Below are 15772 nucleotides of genomic sequence, written 5' to 3'. Positions count from 1 at the left end.
TTTTAAATAGATAAAGAAAATAAAATTACAAATATCTCAATATTATTGTAAAAAAATTTAAAACATATATTTGATCCAACATAATATTTTTTTAGTAAATTATATAAAATATATAAAAATACATAATCACGCGGTATACCGTCGGTTAAAATCTAGCGCTTTATAAAAAAAGAGCTCGAGTACTTTTTAATCTTTTACGATTTTTTTACCGGATACATAATTAAAATGGAAGAATCGAAGAAAAAGAAATAATGAAAGAACACGTGGGTTTAGGGATCACTTTCTTAAAATCAATAGAAAGAGAGAAGAGAAAGGCTTTGTGCTCTATTTGAGTATGACACTTTATATCAATGAAAAGCGTCGATGTGTTGTATATGAGATATGGAATGATCTTCTCATCTCAAATCCCTATTCGTTCAATTCCCTTTTCTACCATTTTCCTTTTTTTTTTTTTTTTTTAAATAATTTTGTTAATTTAGAGAGTAAATTTTTTTTTTTAATTTTTTTGTTAACTCAGAGAGTAAATCCCTGGACCTATAGAGGGGTTCGAGACTAATCTTTCTGGGGAGAGGATATCCCACGGATAGGATTCCCCCGATATGTAAATGGTGCAAATGAGCTGTAAGCAATGGGCCCATATCCATATGGCCAAAGGGATAAAACTGAGTAATTCTGTACTTAAAAAGAATCGATCTCTGACCTAAATCAACATGACGACTTTTTCACCAAAACTAGAACCACTAGCCCACCACCATTTTTCTATTTTCTTCTAACAATGTATCGTACCCTTTTTCTTGACATAAAGTAATTTAACTTTTGTTGTCACCTTTTGTAAAATCCCTTTCCACGTTTATAAACATACCCGTTTTCTGATTTCATGCAACTTACAATTTAACTATCCAAAATTAGATTACCGCCATAACTTTTCTAAATTTCGTATATAAAATAGATGATTGGTCATTATAATGTTTGTGGGGTTTAGTAATCAACCAGTTTGTTAAAAAAACAGTAGTTTAAAATTAAGATTTTCCAGTTATGTTTTGTTTTGCAATATGATCATGAATTCCCTGGATGTGTTATCGTGGATTTTCATTTTTATTTTATTGCTCGGATATTTTATAAAATGAACTTTATGCATACAAATAAACTTAGATCTCTAAGGCTATTCTGCTAAGAACTCTTAAACTTATCTTATGACATTGAGGTTAAGATTTAAGACACAATCAGTATGCTTTTGGACTTAACAGGCACCCCTACATACATGATTACCCTTGTCTGATTTTGAAACTTTGTCTCAATTAGTTTTATAAATACAAAACAAAGAATGAAATTTCTGGTTAACTATTATATGGTGGGTTTTGATAGGGGAGTGAGAGAAGAGAGAGCGATGAGGAAATGATTACCCGTAAGAAGAGGAAAGCCAAAAATAAAAAAAGCAGCTTCGATGTGTTGTTGTTGATTTGGATAAAAGGGATGTGTGTGTTTGTGTGTCTATGTGCATACAAAACACCTTTTCATATTAGCCCATCACGATGTATTGATCTGTCTTCTGTTCAATTGATCTTGACCATTTATCATTCCAAATAACAGAACCCTGATTTTTTAAAGCTGTGTTATTTTATTTTCATATATAGGAGAATTTTGAAACATTTTCTGAACGCTTTGTTCCTTGGGAGACATTCGAACAAAAAACTCACCTAAAGTAAAACACTATATATTTATATCTATATATATTTTTTTTTTGTAAACATGTATTTCTGAGTATTATTAATTAATCAAGGAACTTAAGATATTTTGCAAGAGAATTTGAATTTAAGGATTTTTTTTATAAATAAAATCCTACAATCAGTAATTTCATTTCATTTAGAAAATCCTCCAATCAATTAATTATTAATGCTTATAATACAAAAGATTAATCATTAACGAAGTGAAAACAAATCTCTCTCCTCATATTTTCATCTTTATCTCAGTCGAAGCAATGAGTACTCTTCTCTAACTTTCTAGGAAACTAACACTTTGCTTTTTCTTTCACTCTTCTTATCCTATTCCTTCTTAGAAAAAAATGTACAGGCACGACGTAATATAATAATCATATCTATCAACCTTTTTCTAAATTATGTATAAACAAAAATCTGTGTTTCAAGTTTCAAGTAATTTATTTTTGCATTCTTTTTTTTTTTTTACTTTTTCCATAGAACAATTTGTTGGCCTAAGCTTGAAGAAAGCTTAAAAAGGAAACTAGTCCCAATCCTATTGTGTTTATGTTAATAAAGAGATAAGAATCAAATGTCTAGGAATTATCTAGATAAGTGAAGATTCCTATTAGGATTAGGATTAGCAAAGTAATATATAAGAAGGTGTTGAGATGTGACAAAACTTATAAGGTTTGAGAGAGAAAAGAGAGATTGAGAGCTTGAGTTTTTGAGATAGTTTTCTTAAGCTAATATAAAGAGAGATATACTTTATATAAATCTTGTGTTCTTAAAAACAAACTTTTCTATATTTGGTATCAGAGCATTGCTCGATCGTTGAGAGAATCATGTCCGCACTTGCACTACCACCACCACCCAAAGAAAGAGGAGGCTCTTCCTCCATTGTGTGTCCTATGCTTAACACAAGCAACTATACTGTATGGGCGATAAAGATGAAGATCGCACTCAAAGTTCATAAAGTCTGGGATGCCATAAAAGCAGAGACCGACCAAGTCAACGAGGATCATAACAACATAGCCATGGCTTTGCTATTTCAATCGATACCCAAGAGTTTAACTTTGCAAGTTGGAGACCACGGTACAACAAAGAAAATATGGGAAGCAATTCGGGCTAGAAACGTTGGAGCAGAGCGTGTTAGAGAAGCAAGATTACAAACTTTTATGGCTGAGTTTGAACGATTGAAGATGCAGGAATCTGAGACAATTGATGACTTTGTTGGTAAACTTTCTGCAATCGGATCAAAGTCAGCTGCACTAGGAACATACATAGAAGAATCAAAGATTGTTAAGAAATTTCTTAACAGTCTTCCTCGCAGAAAATTCATCCATATGGTTGCTTCCTTAGAACAAGTTTTGGATTTAAATATTGTAAGCTTCGAGGATGTTGTTGGTCGCTTAAAGACTTATGAAGAACGAATCAGTGCCGAAGAAGAATCTTAGGAGGAACAAAGCAAGCTTATGCATGCAAACATAAATCAACAAGCGAATCAAAACCAACAATACAAAGAATACAATAGACTTTGGAGGTTACAGAGGAAGAGGTCGTGGAGGTAGATTTGGAAATAGAGGACGTGGAAGAGGACGTTTTGGTGGAAGAGATATGTCACAATCTGTTTGCTTTAGGTGTGATCAACTTGGACACTTTGCTTCCCATTGCCCTTATCGACTACTCAAGTTACAAGAGACTGATAACAAAGACACGCATGATGCAGATGAACTCTTGATGCATGAGGTAGTATTTTTGAATGAGAAGCGAGTCATTCCGAGTAAGTTCGAGACTAGCATAGATGGAGATAATATCTGGTACTTGGATAATGGTGCCAGTAACCACATAACCGGTGATAGAAGGTATTTTGATCAGCTTGATCTATCTGTTACTGGAAAAGTACGCTTCGGAGATGATTCACGGGTCGACATAAAGGGAAAAGGAACAATTGCTTTTATCGATCAGAATGGCAAGTCGAGAGAGATGACTGATGTGTACTTCATTCCTGATCTTAGAAGCAATATTATTAGTCTCGGACAAGCTATAGAATCAGGTTGTGATATACGACTAAGAGGTAACTATTTGACAATGAAAGATCGAGATGGAAATCTCCTTGTCAAAACAGAGAAATCAAGGAATCGGTTATACAAAGTTCAGATGGGATTGCGAGACAATGCTTGTTTATATTTTACAGAGATAAACGAGTCAAGAAAGTGGCATGCGAGGATGGGGCATGTGAATTACACCACCTTAGAGTCAATGTTGGATAAAAAACTAGTCTTAGGAGCACCACAGTTTAAGATGAAGAAAGAAATCTGCAGCTCATGCTTGCTTGGGAAGCAGACCAGACAGGTGTTTCCCCAGGAAGCTAGTTTTCGAGCAACAAAGAGACTAGAACTTCTACACGGTGATCTTTGTGGACCAATAACACCGAGTACTTCAATAGGAAATAGATATGTGTTCGTGATCATTGAGGACTTCTCTCGATATATGTGGACTATGCTGTTAAAGGAGAAAGGGGAATCGTTTCAAAAGTTTCAGAGGTTTAAGGCGATGATAGAAAAAGAAGTTGGAGAGAATATACAAATCCTAAGAACGGATAGAGGAGGAGAGTTTGTGTCTCGAGAATTCAATTCTTTTTGTGAAATCTCGGGTATACAGAGACATTTGACAGCTCCTTATACACCACAACCAAATGGTGTTGTTGAACGACGCAATAGAACTCTAATGGAAATGGCAAGAAGTATTTTGAAGCACATGCATATGCCAAATTATCTTTGGGGAGAAGCCATAAGACATTCAACATATCTTATAAACAGAGTTGCTACTCGAGCCTTGAGAGATAAAACTCCATATGAATGTTTTCGAGACAAGAAACCAACTATTGACCATATTAGGATCTTTGGATGCATCGGTTTTGCAAAGGTAGAGAAGCCTAATCTCAAGAAATTAGATAACATGACGAGAATACTTGTTCACTTGGGAACAAAACCAGGATCTAAGGCGTATCGGTTATTAGATCCACAGTCTAGGAGAATAATTGTTAGTCGTGATGTTGTGTTTGATGAGACAAAATGATGGCATTGGTCTCGAGACAGTTCTAAAGAAGGAAGTGATCAAAGCTTTGTAGTAAAGTTTGATGTGTTTGGGAATCATGATCTCCAAGAATTTGGTGAACTTAATGAAGCAGATCGGGATATTGAAGATGAGGAAGGTTTGTGTAAAGAAGAGCATGGTGATAATGCTGAGAGTCAGATTTCTTTACGAGAAGTTGAAGTAGAACCTCTCCGACCTGCAATTGCCGAGACACAACCTGCAACTACAATTACAGAACCTGAGTTACGAAGATCCCAACGAGTGAAAGTTAAGCCAAAGCATCTTGAGGATTATATATTGCTTGCCGAAGAAGAAGGTGAAATCTTGCTTTTGTGTCTTAATAATGAGCCCAAAAAATTTTATGAAGCGAACGAGTCGAGAATGGTCAGGTTGAGGTTGAGCATGTCCAGGGTACTGAGCAAAGAGTGGATATACTTACTAAAGCATTGGACAAGAACAAATTCAAGGTAATGAGAGATCTTTTGGAAGTTCAAGACTTGTCTAAACAGAGCTTTAAGCTTAAGGAGGAGATTGTTGGAGTAAGCTAGAAGAAAGCTTAAAGAGGAAACTAGTCCTAATCCTATTGTGTTTGTGTTAACAAAGAGATAAGAATCAAATGTCTAGGAGTTATCTAGATTTTTGAGGATTCCTATTAGGATTAGGATTAGCAAAGTAATATATAAGGAGGTGTTGAGATGTGACACAACTTATAAGGTTTGAGAGAGAAAAGAGAGATTGAGAGCTTGAGTTTTTGAGATAGTTTTCTTAAGCTAATATAAAGAGAGATACTCTTATATAAATCTTGTGTTCTTATAAACAAACCTTTCTAGATTTGCAGTTCAATTGGTGACATCTTGTTCTGTAGGAAGATTGTTAAAGGGTGGGGACCAGGGTTCGAGGAACGTCTGGCGCACCAATAACCTATTGGTGGATTGGGATATCCACAGTGATGAGTTAGGATCAATGCCCTGCAGTATCAGCTTGGGGTCCGTTGGGACGGCTAACAGGGAAGCTAGTGGGATCTGCGGACAGTCCGTTAGAGCAGCTAGCAGTGAGCCTAGTGGAGTCCACGGGACGGATTGTTAGTATTATACAGTACTACATATATCTTCGCTTAATTAGTATACAATCACTATCTTAGATGCAGAAAATCACTAGTGGCGGTGGGTACATATTTGTCAGTATAACAAAATTAGAAGAGTATGTGGTTTTAATTGGTAGTGGCACATCAGCAAACTATTAAAAGGTTGGAGTAAGAGTAACAATGGAATGAAGAAAACGACATCACTACTAAATGGTTAAAAGTTTATGCAGAATTTATACGAAAGACAATTCTACGGTTGGAAATTACCAATGTATGTATCAATCAACGTATAAGAAAATAAAATAGGGAACGTCATGTGGGTTGAATATTCTATGCAATTTCTCACGCCGTATAATCAATAAATCATCAGTGAGAGAGAGATAGAGAGAAGTGTAATAAATAGTCACAACCACCAATGTTAACTGGTGCAGTTGTAGGTGAAAGGTACTCTTTTCTATCCAAAACAAGAAGCTTACAACAAGAGACATTTCCCGTTTATATGATGTAATATTCCATATTCTAAATCATATGTAACGGCTTTAAAGCATGCATATATATGATACACTCATATTTATAATTTTCATGTATATATAAGAGCATATCATGATTGTTTCATCCATATTCACGTACGGTGTGTGTGTTTGAATGAAGATAGGTGATGATGATGAAGGTGTGTATGATCATGATGATGATGATGATGATACTAATTCTCATGAATTCACTTCATTTATTGCTTGCATTGCATTTACGTTATCGAAGAGCGTGCTCTTTCTTCGACAATGAAATTCCTTCTGCACCACTCTTAATTACTCTTTTCTCTCTCTCTCTGTATATATTATTGTTTTATAAATATTGAATTATAAATGTTTTTGGTATTCCAGGCAAGCATAGAAACAAAAAATAAAGTAATCAAAGAGTTTAAGAAAAAATAACGATGACGATGTTTTTGTTAAAGACTTGTTGTTTTGATTTCAACAAAAGACTAAAATTCTCTTATTAATTTAATACTACTCACGAGATCTAATTGATTATTTTACACCTTTACATGTACAATGATAACCAAAAAAAAATCGCAATAAATAGTTAGCATTTTTCTGTAGTATGTGAATTATTTATATTACACTCTCGTATTATATGTGTGTGTTTTATTTTTTTGACATCATATATATATATATATACTATGTTTGTTTATAATAGTTTTTTTCTCTACCACGTACGCTGAATTAAGAACTTATACTGCAAAACGACATGGGAGTTAAACATGGAAATGTCATATAAAATTTTCACGTATATTTAATAGCTTAAATTCAAGTGTATAGTAGTTTTAACTTCGTTTTTATTTCAACAACATATAAATTTCATGCAGTAAGATGTTAAAAAAAAATCCAGGCATAACGTTAGTTACATCTAATTATATTTATTTAAAAAAAATAGCAGACAACCTAGAATTAAATATAAAATTGCATAATATATAGAATATATATATATATATATATATATATATGTGTGTGTGTGTGTAAAATGTCTTATAATATAGTTATGAATATTTGAGAACTAATATATATGGTACGTACGTCGATGAACTAATTAAGAGTTTCAATAAGTACTCGAAATATAAACAGTGTAACGTATGGTGTAAATAGCGAATAACATATGACAGACTGAATATAAGGCTCGGATCATATAGGGGACCATGCATGTTCCAAACCCTATTTTTTCCCCCATTAATATCCGGGAAACCAATTATTTATACTAAGAAATAATAAAACTAATTGTAAACATTTTCATGAAATCATCATTTATATAAAAAAACATTTTCATGAAATTAGGGCAAAAGTACAAACTGAAACTAATGATGCCCTAAATGAAAATGAAATCTCTCTGCAATAAAGAAGAGTGGCTTTAGGGGCCACGTAGACGTTAGTTTACAAAAGCTCTGAGTCTTTAGCCCTCTGCCCTCTTCAACAGTACTTTACGACAATGAAAAAGATCGTGATGCGTAAATTACGATCCTCTGTTTCTCACTGCATGCTCGTTACCGTACGTACTCATAGGAGTTTATAATCAAAGGGCCTATGTGAGAGTATTCTTATTCTACGTAGCAACCACTATGTAAATGTGACCTTATGTTCATGTAGTTACTTGTATATACATCAATATATACGCATGTAGCTAGTGTAACAAGACATTCTTTTTCTTTCTTGTCAAAAGACATTCACGATCCAACTAGATATAGAAAAAGAAAAAATTTGGTTCTAATGTTAAAATTTATACCAAATAAAAAAACTCTAGCTCTAGGAGAGATTAGATGAATTCGAAACATTCATAAGAATGAGTCTTGCCACTCTTATACTGGGTAACTTATACAAATACATTAGATATATAATCCCGAGTATACAGAGAGCAGAAGTTGAATAAAAATCCTTGACCGTTGATTCCATATATAGAACAAATTAAATGCCAAAAGACATTACAAACCTATTCTCGGATATAAATGAGTAATCCATTAGTCTAACAAAGTACTGTTTAGTTACCATTTTTTTTGTGTGATGAAACTACCTAAAAGATTCTAAGACTTAGATGTCGTAAAAAGTTTTTTTTTATTATTATTATTCCGGGTACGTTTTTGCACGTTGTGTTGCTCATGAATCCGAGAAATCATGAGGTGCTATATAAACAAGTATACTATATAATAGCCAAGCAACTTTTTGTTGATCCGATTTTAAAATTTTCATTTTATAGTTTCATAATTCTTATCGGCCGTATCTTTAGGGCCATTCCCCATATAAAACTATAATGCTTTTTATGAAATTTGTATAATTCTTCAAAAAGTATACATTGAAAATCTCTACATATCTTTTATTTGTATGGCTGTTACGTAGAACAATAAGACTATACGAAAGTTGGGCATTGTTCCTTTTTCAATACCAAAAGTCATATTTACTAAAATATAACTAGAAATGAATGAATTACATATTTAACATGTCGGTAACTAAACCAGTCGTCACACTTGTTCTACACATAATTATAATTGAGATAAACTAATGTATTTCTTTTAAAAAACATAATTCAGTATATAGAGAAGATAAAGAAAGAACTTGCATTAGAGAATTATCAAACAGTATTCATTTCATTTTCTTTCATTCCTACGATACAAGTTACAAGAATTTACATGGATGTTTAGATTTTTTATGTTTAAATTGTGTGTGTATGGGGGTAATATCTTTCATTACGTAGACAGATAACATAACACAATAAAAGCTGGTGAAGTAATAATTGAGAAGAGACAGAGAAATGAAAAACAAAGAAGAGTAGTTTGGGTTTTTCGTCTAAGTAAATACCGATGATGCCCTCACCTTTCTAATTCCCTTCTTTGTCCCTTTCCATTTTCATGTTTATTTCTAACTTCTCTGTCCCTTTCAATCCTTCTCCACCAGATATCCTCTGATTCGATCCCCCACAACATATATTTTTTTATTATAAATAAATACATTATTATTGACACTAAAATAATTTAAAGAAACTCTCAAGAGCATAGTTTCATGATCTGTTCATGATTTTTTCTTGTTCAAGAAGAATACTATTCAGTCATTGACATGATCATGAGTTATAGAAATGCTTAACACAAGTTCATATTATTAAGTTGTTAATGCATGGTATCGATGATGATATACGTAATTCTAAAGTATATCGAAAATGAATTAGTGTTTCGTTTCTCTTTTTTGATACATATTTTAAAAAGAGAAATATGTATTCAAAGTAAGAATTTTCTTCCAAACATAACAACTTATTCGGATGTTAAATATTCAAATGAACATGTATTTCTTTCAAATATACACATTTTGTATATTAACTGATATATAAGCTTCTCTAATCTCGTAATGATAGGCCATTTATAAGTGACGAGGACACTTTTCTTTTATCTTATACTAATAGCTATAAAAAATATTGTGTATGTTAATTCCTTATTAAATGAAGTGAAATATTGTAAATATATAGGGTTTTGTATGTATGAAAATAAAATCTACTTACTTAAAAGAATAATACTTTTGAATAACTGATTTTCTAGAATATTGCAAAAAAGTTGTTTGGTCCCCATCTATGTATATATAATAACTCAACACCTTAATCTCTCTATATATATCTTCTCTCTCACACAAAACCTAAAATCTCTTCACCAAGTTGTTTTCTTGCTAAAGTAAAGCTTCTCTCTTTCTCAATATCATTCTCTTCTTCCTCTCTAGTATCTTTATCTTATCTCCTTTGTGAACGAAAGTCAGAATCAAGACACATGGAGCCACCGCAGCATCAGCATCATCACCATCAAGCCGACCAAGAAAGCGGCAATAACAACAAGTCCGGTTCTGGTGGTTACACTTGTCGCCAAACCAGCACGAGGTGGACACCAACGACGGAGCAGATCAAAATGCTCAAAGAGCTTTATTACAATAGTGGAATCCGGTCACCAACAGCAGATCAGATCCAGAAGATCACTGCTAGGCTGCGACAGTTCGGAAAGATCGAGGGCAAGAACGTCTTTTACTGGTTCCAGAACCACAAGGCTCGTGAGCGTCAGAAGAAGAGATTCAACGGCACAACCATGACCACACCGTCTTCATCTCCCAACTCGGTTATGATGGCTAATGATCATTATCATCAACATCTCCCTCTACTACACCATCATCATGGCGTTCCCATGCAGAGACCTGCGAACCCCGTCAACGTTAAACTTAACCAAGAGCATCATCTCTATCATCAGAACAAGTCATATCCCAGCTTCAATAACGGTGACTAAATTTCTTATATATGCTTTTATTTTAGGAATTTATTAAGATACTTTATTCGTCAAAGCGTATTACTAATTATGAAACATTTACATCTAGCAAAAAAAAAAAAAAAAAACCTAACAAGATCTACATATATGACTTTGATAGATATATGTATGTATATAAAATGTTAAAAATTGTTGAGAATATTCAGATGATTTTTTTTTTAATTAACTATGTCAATTAAATATATATTACTATGAACTAGTTATACGAATTAGTAAAAATAACCAAACCCAAGAAGATTTTATGTACATATGATTTTGATGGATATATGTATATGTAATGACGTATAAGTGAAGTTATGGATCTTGATTGGGGCAAACCAGATTTGCATCTAAAGAACGGTTTCTTTGTTGTGTAATGGAAACTAGACTCACGTGATTTTAATTTTATTTGTGATTTGTAACGAAATTAGGGATTTTGGTCAGTATAGAAAAATCACTAATTAATTTTATGTCTCTTTCTTCATTTTCTCTGTATATATTGTATGGTGTGGAATCAAAATTTATATGCTCACTGGTACGTATATTTGTTTGAAGGGAATTTAAATCATGCAAGCTCAGGTACTGAATGTGGTGCTGTTAATGCTTCTAATGGCTACTCAAGTAGCCATATCTATGGATCTATGGTACGTACCAAACAATAAGTCATTTATTTCAAATAATATATATCCTACATATATGAATTTAATGGAACTGAATTTGTTTGGGTGAAGGAACAAGACTGTTCTATGAATTACAACAACGTAGGTGGAGGATGGACAGCAAACATGGATCATAATCATCATTACTCATCAGCACCTTACAACTTCTTCGATAGACCAAAACCTCCGTTTGGTCTAGACGGTCATCAGGAAGAAGAAGAATGTGGTGGCGATGCTTATCTGGAACATCGACGTACGCTTCCTCTCTTCCCTATGCATGGTGAAGATCACATAAATGGTGCCAGCTGGAAGTATGGCCAACTGGACGGTCATGATTGTCATGGTAGAGGCCCTTGCGCTTCTCTTGAGCTTCGTTTGAACTAGCTCGTGTACCCCGGCTTCGCACCGGATTAAAGCTCTTAACTACCCTCTCTCTTTCGTTCAACTATGGTTCGCTTGCAGTTAGTGGTATTAATTAGTACTTAGTAGTATGTCTCTAGTACGTAATTTGTAATTACTAGCTAGTATCGTCTTCTAGGTTTTATTTTAATTGACTTCGTTTTATCTCTTATCTTTTTTTTATATATAATGAATATGTTAAAATTTTACCACTATGAAGAAAATGAATTTTCACAGATCCGGATGCATGCAAAAAATGACAGAGATGTAGTTAGTAGTAATATATTTGATTACAATCTGTTATCGAATCATCATTACACTATATTATTATAACCAGTAATCTCGAACCAAAATCAGGAATAATTGTTTTTTATAACAGAACTTCTGAACAGTGTTTGTTGAATGTTTTCTGGTAGTTCAAAACTAATTAAAACAAGAATTGATGGATAATAATGGACTCTAGTTTTGATCTTGTACACTGTCAACTTGTCGAGGTTAACCTCGAAGGAACACTTGATTGGTGACATTCAACTATGGGAAGATTAGATCGTAGGGATTTTTTCGTTCATGTTTCTTGTACCGGCAACAAACTAGCTGATGGTTTTAGCCATTAATTATGCTCATCAGGAAACCATTACAACTTAAAACATTTTTGGTTTCTTTCTCTTTTGGTAATCAACTCAACTTCAGTTTTTGTAATAGGTAAGTTTGAACTTGTTCAAAGACTTTGTAAATACTTTGTGAAAAGAAAAAAAAAATTAAATCGTGGAAAAAATAACAGTGTCAAGTGTCAACCAAAATTGAGATTATAGTGGAAAAAAAACTACAACCCTAGTTAACAAAAGATCTTGTACCTTTGGTTTTCCTAAAATGTTGTTTATCGATATATATCGTCAGTTTTATTTGTTCTTTCCTTTAAAACATCAAAGTTAATGATTGTCATCAATGACCACTGACTGGTCACTAAAATTGATGGTCATATTTTATCGAGCTTGTGTAATCTTTGGAGACAGTTTAATTAATACTCCACTATACATGATTAGTTCTTCGTTATAGTGGAGTACATACAACTATGGATTACGTTAAGGTAGCTCACGCGTTGCGAGAGCGCGTAAAGTTCATTCTATATTTCCTTAAACAGAGAAAATTACAAAGAGCTACATTATCTCGAGCCGCGTGAACTAAGATGACACGAGTAACGGAGTAAGAGAAAATGATTATTTGGGTTAGTTGCTCTACCTCTATTGTATGTCGTAGATCTTGTTCAATGAACCGTAGCTTTTAGAATTTTATAGAAAATACTATATCATATAAATATAATTGATAGTATAGTTTATAAATAGTTTAGATGGCTTTGTGGGATCTGTCTGATTATAAATTTCATACGTTACTTATACTATAATGTCGGTTCGGTTATAGTGAAATGTGTACCAAGAACAAGAATGTGGCAGTTAAGACATTGGTGCAGCCATTGTTTTTATATTAAAAGAAAGAAGAGTATATTTTTTGTAGTTTGAACCCTCTGTTTTATCGTAAACAACGCTCATGATTATTACATTGAAAATTTAATTAATACTAGTATTAACGGATCTCATTTTCTTGGGCTGGACTGCCTCGTTATATGTTCCTTTTCTCCTGTCACACAAGTTTTATCCAAAAAGTAATACTGCAATAAGAAAACAAAATAATTACTGGACTATATACTGTATAATTTTATATTTCGGCCAAATGAAAAAAAAAGGTTATATTTGTGTTAAGTGGAGTGAAAATTTATCAAGTGAATTTTGTTTGTGTAAATGGAGTAGATTAATTAGTTTTTTTAATTTAAAATTCACTTGATTTTTTTTAAATCTATCTAAAGAATAACTAACTAATTTTTATATAATTATTATGCAAACTAATAAAACTTATGAAATTGTGATTTCTAATATTAAAGTATTTATAATTTATTAAAATAGAATAAAAATAATCATAATAAAATCATTGAAAATAGTAAAATATTATGTAAGACCATCTCCAACCCCACTCTATTTTAGAGTCAAATATCTATTATACAGCAACATTTGCTCATCATTTAGAGTTAATACATTGGAGCAAAACAATGCTCTATTTTTTACATACTCTATTTTAGAGGAAAAAATAGAGATATACATTGGAGATGATCTAAACAAATGATGTGACTGAAATTCTTCAAATTACACTTTTGTGCAAATGATGTAACCAAGATAAAATTCCTCAACTTTTCTGAACAATTCCTTAAACTAGTGTCACCATTTAGACCAACTCTAATGGTTTGTTTTATTTTTTGCTTTAAAAATAGAATTCTCTATTGATTTACTCCAATAGTTGGCTCTATTTCTTACTTTTAAAAAATTAATTCAATAATTATTTTATTAAATGTTTTATTTCAACTTCTACTATAGTCCCCTAATTTTAAAATTTACAAATTCAAACCACCTAGTTTATTTTAAATAAATATCTAATAAAATTATAATATTTTAAAAAATAAAATTTCATTACAAAATATAAATAAAAGATACAATGATTAATTGATATTTATTTAACACCATCATTAGTATAGTTTTCCCACAAATGATTAACTAATTTTATGTTATGATAAAAAATCATTATATAAATTTGTTTAGGTATAAGATGATAAAATATTAAAATTGGAGGAGGATTTTGTAAATAAAAAAGTTATGCTTCAAAAATAGAGAAATGAATAGTATTGCTCCAAATTTGAAGCAACACTGTTCATTTCTCTATTTTTGAAGCAAAAAATAGAGCACTATTGGAGATGGTTTTACACCAAATATAGAATTTGGAGCAAGATTTGGAGCACCATTGGAGTTGCTTTTAGATCCTAAATAATTCTATCTCTGTCTCTAATAAATTGATGTTTTGGAAAAAAATTGTCTTCCTATAAGATTGATTTTGTAGATTAAAAAACTAAAATGATGTTTTTACTTTATACGTTTTTCCAACTAGCATATTATATAATGACTTATTTTTTTTTATTTTTCTACTAAAAAATAATTTTAAATTAGTTTAGAAATAAAAAATTTAACTTTTTTTAATATGTATGTAAATATCAAAATATTAATCTATTAGAGACAGAGGAACCAACACATTTTTTCAAAATATAATAGTCAATAATAGCCCTTCGAATTCGGTTAGTTCGGATCGGTTATTTCGGTTATCGGTTAATTACTGAATTTTCTAATTGTTCCGAAAAGAACCGAATAAATATCCGGTTCGGTTCAGTTCGGTTACCGGTTATTTCCGTCATTGATTGTTGCTTCCGAATTGAACCGTATTACAAGTGATGAACAACATAAATTAGCAAAAATCATGCAAAATGTCTATACATGAGCTGGTCTTAACCACAATTAAGTTCATATTCAATAGTTCAGTAGTTCATACCACAACATAAAAAGTTCATGTTCAAACAAGTAAAAACTTCAAGTTCAAAAAGAGACAATAGGTTCAAGTCATAACATAGAGTAGAAAGAGTCTCTAACCCCACCTGCAACTCACACAACAGCCGGAGGTTGGTCCAAAGAAGGAGAAGCTACACAAGGAAACAAATATTCATAAGCTTGAGTATGTTAAGTCTTAAAGCCACATGAACTGAATGAGATAATGTAAAAACAGATTCAAAACCGTAAATGATTACCTAGTGAATCATGGAACTCCAATTCTTCAACCATTTGAGCTAAGTTAGCAACCTTTTCAGCAGCCATAGTGTTTCTCAGCCACTGTTGTAAACAGAGCAAAGATTCGATCATATTGGGTGTTAGGCAACTTCTGTAAGGGTCTAAAATTCTCCCACTTGTACTGAATGCTGACTCAGAAGCAACTGAAGACACTTGAATGGCAAGCACATCCCTAGCAAGCTCAGCCAATATAGGAAACTTCACACTATTACGCCTCCACCATGATAGCACATCATAATCCATTCCCAAGACATTTTTCAAACGTGGCACATGTTTCTCCATTAAGTATATGTCCAACTCGCTAGTAG

The 15772-nt window shown here is 32.4% G+C and overlaps 2 protein-coding genes across 2 annotated transcripts; both read left to right on the top strand.

Moving 5' to 3' along the window:
• Positions 1-2539: 2539 nt before the first annotated feature.
• LOC147921149 (uncharacterized) lies at positions 2540-3151 on the top strand. The gene has a single exon (XM_087501377.1). The coding sequence runs from the start codon at positions 2540-2542 to the stop codon at positions 3149-3151; it is 612 nt and encodes a 203-aa protein (XP_087357503.1).
• Positions 3152-10040: 6889 nt separating this feature from the next.
• Positions 10041-11960, top strand: LOC147921148 (protein WUSCHEL-like). Its single transcript, XM_087502946.1, has 3 exons — positions 10041-10664; positions 11246-11334; positions 11422-11960. The coding sequence occupies exons 1-3, from the start codon at positions 10169-10171 to the stop codon at positions 11731-11733; spliced, it is 897 nt and encodes a 298-aa protein (XP_087359072.1). The 5' UTR covers positions 10041-10168; the 3' UTR covers positions 11734-11960.
• The last annotated feature ends 3812 nt before the right edge of the window (positions 11961-15772 follow it).

Source organism: Camelina sativa, chromosome 19, assembly GCF_030686135.1.
Source record: "Camelina sativa cultivar CO46 ecotype springtype chromosome 19, ASM3068613v1".
In the NCBI taxonomy this organism is placed as follows: Eukaryota; Viridiplantae; Streptophyta; class Magnoliopsida; order Brassicales; family Brassicaceae; genus Camelina; species Camelina sativa.
The sequence above is the reverse complement of the archived record's forward strand: the minus strand, read 5'-3'. Positions and strand labels throughout refer to the sequence as shown.